Source organism: Crocuta crocuta, unplaced genomic scaffold (genome assembly GCF_008692635.1).
Source record: "Crocuta crocuta isolate KB4526 unplaced genomic scaffold, BGI_CrCroc_1.0 scaffold675, whole genome shotgun sequence".
Taxonomy (NCBI): Eukaryota; Metazoa; Chordata; class Mammalia; order Carnivora; family Hyaenidae; genus Crocuta; species Crocuta crocuta.
The window spans coordinates 159253-169911 of NW_027528796.1; the positions used below are offsets into that span (position 1 = coordinate 159253).

The following is a 10659-nucleotide window of genomic DNA, read 5'->3' on the forward strand; positions in this document are numbered from 1 at the left end:
CAAACCTTCCCACCCCAGCCTGGCTGATATGAAAATGAGGACGGAAAACCTCCCTGAAAAAACAGAGAGAGGAAGCTCTGACTCGGAGCCCTGCAAACTACAAAGGAAGAAGCATATTCTACCACCCAGATTTTTTCCTGGCCTAAGCAGCAGCCCAGCCAATGAGAAAATGCCAAACTTAGCCAATGAGAAGCAGTCACCACCCTCCAATGGGTTTTTGTTCCAAGAAGCCACGCCCACCCCCACCCCCTTCTCTATAAAAGCGCCTCCCCTGGGTGGTTCTCCAGACTTGCCTGTTCTTCCCCACTGCCTGCGGGGTCTGGATTGCGGTTCCCCAGCTATTCCCGAATAAACCCATTTCGCTGATATAGTAACAATTTTATTTTCAAGATGGACACCATCACAGGCCCCCCTCTTAACAGTAACCACCATCCTGATTCTTGGGGGAACCAGCTCCCTGATCTTTAGAGCCTCACCACTTACATTCATAAACAATACCTTTTAACACTGCTTTGTAAATTTATATAACTGGATCAAAAGTTCTTTGAGGTCTTGCTTCTTTCACTCAACATTAGGTCTACAATGTTTATTCTGAAGGCATCTGTTTTCATCTAGCTTTAGAATATAAATAGGAACTGTCTGGACTATAGGATTATCCAAATTGGGGAAAAAAAACCACACACACACACACAAAAACTAGTAAGTTAGTTATTTAAAGGTATTATTGTTTACTTGTGCAGCTATTTTACATTTTATTTTTAAAGTAATATGTATTATTATTTTTTAAATACTGAGAAAAGTTCATAATCCCATTATTCAGATAATCTCTCTAAACAACCATGGGCCAATCCAGCCTACCACCATCTTTTGTATGGACTGCAAGCCAAGAATGACTTTTACATTTTTTAATTCTTTTTAAAAATCAAAAGAATATGCCATGCTCATTTATCGTTTTATGGCTGCTTCTGCACCACAATGGCAGAGCTGAGTAACCGCAAGGCCTACTAAGCCAGAGAAAAAGTCTGCAAACCCCGCTCTAATCCACGAGAAGCAGCAGTCCAGGCAGAGCTAACGTTAAACTAGAGAGAAGCCAGCACCTGGCCGAACGAACAGGGGTCTGGGATGCAGTACCAGGGTTCCGTAGCTGCCGAAGTACTCTTCATCCTGCCAGGTGTCTTCAGGGTCACACTCCTCCAGATGCTTCCCGAGGTGGTTCGCTGGTATGTACCCGCAGCAGCCTGCGCGCTCGCCCCACCACCAATCGGCCGTTGTCTGTCTTAGGATGAGAATTTTTTCTCCTCTCAAAAAGCTGAGCTGGAAAAATCATACACAGAAGTCAAAATTCAAGAAAAACCTGTAGTTGGTATTTCAATTGTGGCTCAGTGATAAATCCCCCATTCCTGGGGGCCCAAATCACAGCTATTTCAAAAAGGACTCAATGGGTAATTATACCGATTCACAATCTGTAAAAATGATACCAAGGTTTAGAGATTTTTATGAAACATCTACATGAAAGAAAAGCACATGGTATTTTTTAAAGGAAAGATTAAACATTTTCAGATGGCTTAGGACAGAATTTCTCAACAGCCTCTTCACAGTAACTCAGCTATATGGTGGCTGATTCATTTACTGGGTTACAAAGCAGGAAAAGCTACATTCAAGTCAGTGATTTTATTTTATAGCCTTAGTTTTCATTAACTAGAATAGGTTCTAAACCAAAGTTTCCAAACAGAAATTGGAACAGGTACTTCACCCAATTCCTCAGCCAGGCATCTCTCACCTGAGGCCTGGGATCAGAATTTGTTAGGGTGGGAAGAGAAGGTCACTCACATGTCTCACTGGGCTCTGGACGTCTGAATACTTCTTTACTTAACTTCGGTATGACTTTTTCAAAATTTACATCTACTTCTACCCCTTAGCATGCTGAATCCCAAAAACATGGCCCAAGGCCCATGGCCACTGCACGTGAGCAAATGCGTCAGATTACCTGCGTCTGGTCAGTGGCAGAATAGTCTGCGATGGCCACAAACTCTTCCGGGTGTGCGCCCTCCTGGAGATGCTCCTGGCCACCATACTCCATGAGACCCTCTCCCTCCTGCTCAAAGCCAAGAAAGAACACAGGATGACCATGGTGCTTCTCTCTGTCCATCCTAATAACCTGCAGCCTTTTGGGTATTTCATTCGGTTTCAAATGACGATTCGTGTGACCAGATTTAATCATACAAGTTGGGTCGTCTTCACTAGCAGGATCAAGGGACCTCACCTTCACTCTACCTTTACTTTATGTCTCAAGTACAGAATTATTTGCATCCTAAAGAGAACATCAAAGAAAGAAGTAAGAAAGAGGCACTTTTAGTGTCTACCTGGCGACTGATCCTGAACATCACCCTCAAAGTGGTGACCGGCCCTAGAGAAAGAACGCCGGTTTCTGGGCCTCGTGCTCTGGGGACCTCATCAGACCCGATGGCAGAACTGGGCAGGCCTCAGGAAGGTGCTGGGGACCTGGTACAACCCTTGCAGTCTACTCAGACTGCATTGCTGCTGACACGTGCTGCTCAGACCCAGAAGGGGAGCCCAGAGCACACGTGCTCCGTCTCCACTTGCCCTCAGAACAAACAGGCTTGCCGGCAAGACATCCACCAGGTGCGGGAGAACCAGCAACCACACGTTCCAGTTCAATGAAGCAACCCTGTCCCAAAAATATATACATTTTCCTAAATACAAATGTAATTCATTGTCTTTGGAAAATGTGGAAAAGCACAAGTGTACCCAGAGGAAAATTAGAACCATCTGTAATCTTGCTCACTGGTCACAGATAATGATGGTTAACACATTAACATTTATATTCTTTGCAGCTTTTTTTTTAAGTGTACATATAACACATGCATACAAGGTGTTTATTGAGATCATATAATTCTGCCTTGTGACAAGCTTCCCACTCATTAAACGGTATTTTCCTCCCCATTAAATTACTTCTAAACACATTTCTAATATCTGACAGTATTCCATTCTATGAATTATCATAATTTATTTATCCTATCTCCTCGTTTTGTAGTCTTAAGCTGTTTCCAGTTTTTACGTTGTAAATTATGTAAGATGAACTTTCTTAAAATCATTTTGTCTATTCATGACAATTTTCTTAGGATAAATTCCTGAATGGGACATTGGCAAATTAAGATGACTTGTACTTTTATAACTTTTAAGTATATTTGAGAGAGAGAGAAAGAGAGAGACAGAAAATGGAGGGGAGGGGCAGAGACACAGGGGAGAGAATCCCAAGCACGCTCCATGTTGTTAGCCTAAACCCCAACACAGCTTGATCTCACCAACCATGAGATCATGACCCCAGCTAAAACCGAGTCAGATGCCAACCGAGGTACCCTACTTTTATAAATTTTGATATCATCACCAAATACCCTCCAGAAAAGTAGCTCCTGAGACCTACATAAGAGCAGTGAGGGGCGCTGGGGTGACTCAGTCAGTTAAGCATTCAAGTCTTGATATCAGTTCAGGTCACGATCTCACAGTTGGTATGTTAGAGGCCCATGTCGGGCTCAGCACTGACAGTGTGGAGTCTGCTAGGGATTCTCTCTCTCTCGCTCACGTACATGCTCTCTCTCTGAATAATCATTAAAAAAAAGTAAGTGAATGATTTTCCTACCCCCTTATCAACAGTGGACATGCATCATCACTCAACTCTCTGCCAGTTTGATGCAGAGACACTGTCTTTGTTAGCTGCATTTGCCTTTATTTTTTTAAATAATTTTATAATTTATTATTTTTTTAAATTTTATTTTATTTTTGACAGAGAGAAAGAGTGAGTAGGGGAGAGGGGCAGAAGGAGAGACAGAATCTTAAGTAGGCTCCATGCTCAGTGTGGAGCCCAACCTGGGGACTAATCCCACGACCCTGCGATCATGACCAAGAGCCAGACATTCAACTGACTGAGCTACTCAGGTGCCCCAGTTCCATCTGCCTTTAATTTTTAGTGACATCAAACATGTTTTTCGAGTACTTTTTGGTCATCATTTTTGTAAGCTGCCTATCTGTATCCTTTGCACACTTTCCTGCTACAGTAACGTGATTCATTTCACACAGTCTAATCTCCCTCTTAGCTTGCCCCGAGCCCCTGCTCCTGCCCTCCCTACACCATCAGCCTCTCACTGCCCCCCAATCCTTACCAGTCACCTGGCACATCTTCCCATGCTTTCTCCATGTTCATGTCACACACGCACGTGTGCATACACACCATGCACATACAGTTTTTCTTCTAACATAGTTTTTTGTGAAAGATGTCACAAGCCCTGATTTTAAATTTTGGGTTTTTTTTTTTTTTTTAATCACATAACAACTTGTAAGAGACTCCCTAATTCTTAGAACTCTAACTTACAATTTTCAATGACTATATAATACTCTACAGCAGGAATTCTTCTGGATTCTTCAGTCATCCTTGATTGATGGACTTTCTCTTGGTGTCCAACTTTCTACCACTATAAACAATGTGGCCACAAACATGTGGACACATTTATCCTTATATAACAATATTTTATTTCTACAGAATAGATTATCAGCGCTGAAAAATAAGCATGGTTTTCATTCACACATTTGCCAGATTTTTTCCGTAAAGGGTGCAGCACTTCACACATCACAGCAATGCAGCGAGTTCTCTCTGCTTGAATACTCCCCAGCAACAGGCATTATCGCAGTCTTTAATTTCTTCCAGAGGTTTAGGTGTAAAGACACCAGAAAAGTAATTATGTAGGAAAACGAGACTATTTCTTATACTTTATAAGAAAGACCTTTAACATAAAGAGACAATAATAATTCATTATGAAGCTCTGACATACAAAGAATTAGAGTATGTTACAACAATAGTACAAAGTGTACTATTTTTTTAGGTGTACATATAACACATACTATTTTTTTTGAGGTGGTCAAAAATAAAAAAGAGACAGAGATAGCTTAAAGATGCATATCGCAATTTCTTGGGTAACCACTAAAATAGCAGTAAAAGCTATACATGAAAAGCCAGTAGAGAAGATAATGTGTAATTGCAAACAATATTTTATTAATCCAAAAGGAGGCAAGAATGAATAAAGGTACAAAGAATATGCAAAGAAGAAATAGAAAACAAACAGCAAGATGTTAGACTTAACCATACCAGTCAACATGTTAATGTTAGCAGACTAAATACTACAATTTAAGAGCAGAAGTTACCTGACAGCGGGAAAAATGACATACCTACAGACTCTTTATAAGAGAAAGACTTTAAATATATGGACTTTGATTTAAAAAAGATTCAAAATATAGGTGTATGTGTACCATGCAAGCTGGTACAGCTGCATTAACATAAAACAAAATATATACAGGGCAAGAAATATTAATAGGTAAAAAGAAAGATTTCATAAATATAAAAAAGTCAATCAATCTAGAAAGTAAAATCTATCCTAAGTGTATGCACCAAGTAACATATTCAAAATATATGAAGCAAAAGTGATAGATTAAAAAAGAAATTTAAAAAAACAAATCCATGATCAAAGAGGAAATTTTTGAAGCTCATCTCTCTCAGTCACTGACACAACAAATGGGCAGAAAGTCAGAAAGGACACAAAAGACTTAACGCTAATAACCCATTTGACCTTAATGACATTTATAGGAAAGCAACAGCTCTTTGCATGTGCATGTGGAGCATTCACCAATATAGCCTATCTGACGAGGTCACAAAGCAGGCCTGAATAACTTTCAAACACTGACATTTTAAATAGTATCTTTTCTGACCAAACAGAATCAAGCCAAAATTAAATAACAAAAAGATATGTAAAAATTCCTAAATGTCTGAAAGTAAGCAACACACTTTGGAAAGCCCATAAATTTTCTAATTTCCACTGTAACATATTAGAAAGTATCTTCACTGATCAACAATGAAAATACAATGCCTTTAAGTGTGTGAGGTATAGCAAAATGATGGTCAGAGGTAAAGTTATAGCTATAAAAACATATATTAAAGAAGCAAGGTTTAAATCAGTGATCCACACTTCCATCACAAGATGCTATAAATATAGAAAATTAAACCCAAAGAATAAAAGAAATAAAGATAAAAGCAGAAACCAACAAGATAGAAAACAGATGAACAAAGAGAAATTCAACAAAGACAAATCTGGTTCTTTGAAAACATGAAAGTGATAAAACCTCTTAAAGGTGATCAAGAAAAGAAAAGATAAAAACACAAATTTTGAATAGCAGACATCTCTTCTGTAATGAAGAGCGCTGTTAACAGGATGAATACAAACTGTACAGAAATACCTCCATGACAGATGCCCTAGCAATTAAGAACCAAAAAAGATACCATTTCTAACTCATCAGATTGAGCAAACTTTCGAAGCCTGATGTCCTCAAACGTTAGCAAGCACTACGTGGGCTCCTGGCAGACCCGTAAACTAGAGAACAATTGACCATTATCTAGTAAAACTGAAAATATGAGATCCCTTCACCCTGCAACTCCATTATCAGGCACACATCCGAGAGCACGTATGCACAAGTAGATGTGTAGAAGGATATTCACTGCAGCACTGTTGGAAATAGAGAAAAACTGGAAACATCAAGCGTCCACAAAAAGGAAAATAAATAAAATGTGGTGTACACCTACTATGAGACTGCAAGCGACCTGCCACACATCTATAAAGGCGCTGGGCATAGGAGGAGCATGCTACAGGAGCATGCTATAGGACTGAACTAGCTCTACACACATTAAGGGCAAATCCACCAAAAGTAACATTAGTAGAGGGGCGCCTGGGTGGCTCAGTCAGTCAAGCATCCGACTACAGCTCAGATCATGATCTCACGGTTCGTGAGTTCAAGCCCCGTGTCGGGCTCTGTGCTGACAGCTCAGAGCCTGGAGCCTGCTTCAGATTCTGTGTCTCCCTCTCTCTCTGCCCCTCCCCTGCTTGCACTGTCTCTCTCACTCTCTCAAAAATAAATAAACATTAAAAAAATTGACGAAAAAAAGTAACATTAGTGGAAAAGGCAAGTAACAGATGACACAGAATATGATGCCACTTAAATAAACTGTAAAAAGCACACACAGGGGCACCTGGGTGGCTCAGTCAGTTAAGCATCCGACTTCGGCTCAGGTCATGATCTCACGGCTTGTGGGTTCAAGCCCCACATCGGGTTCTGTGCTGGCAGCTCAGACCCTGGAGCCTGTTTCGGATTCTGTGTCTTCCTCTCTACCCCTCCCCTGCTCATGTCCTGTGTCTCTCTGTCTCAAAAATAAATAAACTATAAAAAAATTTTTTTAATTTAAAAATAAAAAAATAAGAATAAAAAGCACACACAAAGAGTATCATATATTGGTCCAAGATGCCTATATTAGGTATAAAAACATTTTAAAAAATGGTGCAGAAAGCACAAAGATCAATTTATAATTCATAGTAGTATATGCCTGTGGAAACAGAGGAAGAAGAATGGGATGGGGCACAAACTTGATCTACGGTTTCCTTCAACATACATACATATATGTATATATATTTACATTCTAAAGCAAACATGACACGTTGTTAACAAGTTTTCGCTTCTGTGTGGTAGTACATAATGTCTGCAATATTATTCTATAAATGTTCTGACATTTTTGAAGTTTCTCAAAGGAACAGGACATCCATGGAATTAAAAACTTGATGATTAACTTTAAGAAAGATTAATGAAATGACACAACTATGAATCAAATCTCTCTATAAAAACCCAAATGAAATCGGTACCACCTTTAGAAGGCTAGAAAAAAAGAAATGTTAAAATTGGATACCACAGATATGAAAATGTTTGATTTTTAAAAAATGATTATTTGAGTATTCATTTGGTTTTTAATTTTATATAATCAACGTTCCTTGAAATGTAAGGTAATCTTTTTTTTTTTTTTTTTTTTTTTTTACTAATAACTTGAATGAAACTAGATGAGCATTACAGGCAGAAAAAAAGTATGAATATATAAATCACTTCGAATGTGTCTCACCGGCTTGTAAGATACTATGCCTGGGACCTTATTAAACAACTAAAAAAATGTGCTTGCTTCACCAGCACAGGTACCAAAGGTAGATTTCACGGGAGGAGTTTACGATGCCCAATTCAAAATGTTATCTGTAATTTCCTTTATTCAAGCATCCCATGGTGGGTGGCTAAGCTCAGCTCTCTGTAACGTTTGTAGTTTTAAATACAGGTTCTTACATACCAGACCTGAAATTACCTGCGATTCACTTCTGGAGCAGTCACCTGACGTTGCCATGGTTCTCTTAGGATCTGCCGCATAGCTGCCGCTTTTAATGTTTCATTTTCCCCTCCATTTTTACTTTTGAAAAAAGAGAGAATGTGCAAATACTTTATTACACTGAATGATAATTAAGTTTGCTTCATTTCTAAGGTCCATGATAAAGATCCTATGCCAAAAGGAAGTAAAAGGGGTTTTTAAAAGAATGAAATAGAAATCAAATTTGTAAATGCAATTCTTCAGGAAAACAATAGAAAGCGTTTGAAATTTATGAACTTCTAAGTATGATTTCCTCACTAATCTCCAAAGGTGTTGACCTTATTTACTGAATGAACACTCTTAGTTTCTGTTAGAGTACTGGATTGATTTAAAACAACAAATTAATGCCAGATCTTTTCTTGGAATCTTGATAGCCTTCACTCCAATTAAAATTCCTTACTGTGAAAATCAAGGAAACCGCATTTGAAATGTATTCCTGAGACCAGCAGGGGGAGCTCTCACACCCTACCATTCCTTATAGACCATACGGAAAAAGTTCACTTTCCTGCCACAGCAGGGTCGCCTACTAGCCAGGCAGCAGCCCAGCCAATGAGAAACAGCTAAACAGCCTTAGCGCAGCCAATCAGAAGGGGTGACCACCCCACATTTTCCTCCAAAGTAGCTCCTCCCAACGTCCTCCTTTCTCTTTTCTTTCTTTTTTTTTGAGAGAGTAAGTGGGGGGGGGGGGGGGGNGCAGGCTCTACGCTCAGCCCAAGCCCCATGGTGGGGTCCTGGCGCTTGATCTCACAACCCTGGGATCATGACCTGAGCCCAAATCAAGAGTGGGATGCTCAACCGAATGAGCCACCCAGGTGGCCCCCCCTTTTCTCTATATACAGTAACCTTCCTCTTCTACATTAGCCAAATGTGCCAGTAGCTTTCGCAGTTTGCAGGTCCGAAATTGTAATTCCTCTGTCATTTCCAAATAAACCCATTTTGCTGGGAAAATAACTGGCTGTTTTATTTTCACGGTCAACGCCACCTGGGGCTTTCAAGTGTTTCCTAACAGGATCCAAAGGCTACATCTTACTGAGGCTTTCCCTTTTCATTCTCAGTTCTCATTTTTTCCCGTGACTGTATAATCCATACTATGCTCCAACATGAATGTGCTTTTTCTTACATAAAAATTATTTAAAATAAATGCTTCACTTACCATGACCTAATACCTATTTTTGTGGCATCTGTAATTACAATGTGAAAACTAACAGAACGGGGCCGTGTAGACCGGAGTCCGGAGGCGAGCAACGGGAGCTGCGCAGACCCACCAAAAAGAGCCGATCTAGCGTCAGGAAGGGTTTCCTCCTCCCCCAGCAACAGCCCAGCCAATGAGAGACTAGACAGCCCAGCCAATGACAGGCCCTTCACTTCCCACTCGAGGCCCTGGGCTCTTATCCTGGGTTGTAATTCTATGCCATTCTTAAATACCAAAAATTCTTAAATTCTCTGCCATTTTGCCCTGCTGGCATAATGCCTAGCAGGTTTTGTTTTAAGGTTAACAAAGAATACTAATACACATACATTGCATTTTCACTGGAAAACGCTGGCACTGGGGCCAGGGCTGGTTCGCTGGAAGAGGCGAGGGAAGGTGAGGCTGGGCCCAACTGATGGGGCCGGGCCCGGTGGGCTGGGCAGANCAACGGGAGGTGTGGGAAGGGAGAGAATGGGGGGTGTGAGGGGAGAGGCGGGGCTCACACGCAGGGGTGCCACCAGAAGTGAGGAGAGAGGGAGAGGGCTCAGACAGGACGAAGGCCCGCGCCGACGAGGGGGGCGGGCACCGCTCCGAGAGGGCGTGGCTGGGGGAGAGGCGCCGCGCCGTCGGCGAGGGTGGGGAGAACGAGGGGCGGTGGGCGTGTCTCGTGAGGGGCGTGGCCCTGCAGTCGCCGAGCCTGCGGTCAGCCGCCGGAGCGCCCAGCACGGAAGGGGGAAGGTTCGAGGGTCTTCAGGGGGACAGAGGCCTGGGCCGGCCCACAGACGCACACGCTCGGCAAGGAGCCTACCTCCGTTCCGTCCCGCCGCCCGAGCTGCCCACGAGAAACCTACCTCAGCCGCCCTGCTCCGCTGAGTTCTGCGTCCACAAGGCGGTGCGGAGGGGCGGACAGCGTTTTCCAAGAGCCCGAGCCGCCGCCCTCGGCCCGCGCAAGCGCAGTACGCGCAGGCCCGCCGCGGACAGAGCCCCTCCCTAGGCCCTGCGCCCCACGCCTGCGCAGTCCGCACTCGCCACTCCGTCCAGGGAATGGAGCCACCGTCTTCGGCCCCACGCAGGCGCAGTCGCTCAGGCCCGTCTCGGGAAAGGGCCAGTCCTGGGCCGAGAGCCTCGCGCAGGCGCACTTCACGAGTCCCGCCTCCTGCAGTGGCACGCGCGG

The 10659-nt window shown here is 42.4% G+C and overlaps 1 protein-coding gene across 3 annotated transcripts in view; it reads right to left on the minus strand.

The window, feature by feature from the left end:
• Positions 1-10653, minus strand: part of PRMT2 (protein arginine methyltransferase 2) — a 38282-nt gene extending 27629 nt beyond the window's left edge. Inside the window, exons 1-4 of one of the 3 annotated variants that reach the window (XM_077755376.1) lie at positions 10337-10488; positions 8222-8338; positions 1988-2095; positions 1132-1314 (exon numbers count right to left, since the gene is read on the minus strand). In XM_077755376.1, the coding sequence (XP_077611502.1) occupies positions 1132-1314; positions 1988-2095; positions 8222-8275 (345 nt within the window). In that variant the 5' untranslated portion in view covers positions 8276-8338; positions 10337-10488. Of the gene's footprint in view, positions 1-1131; positions 1315-1987; positions 2096-8221; positions 8339-10336 lie in introns of all 3 variants that reach the window. The other 2 variants (XM_077755378.1, XM_077755379.1) reach the window with 2 other exon arrangements.
• Positions 10654-10659: the final 6 nt, after the last annotated feature.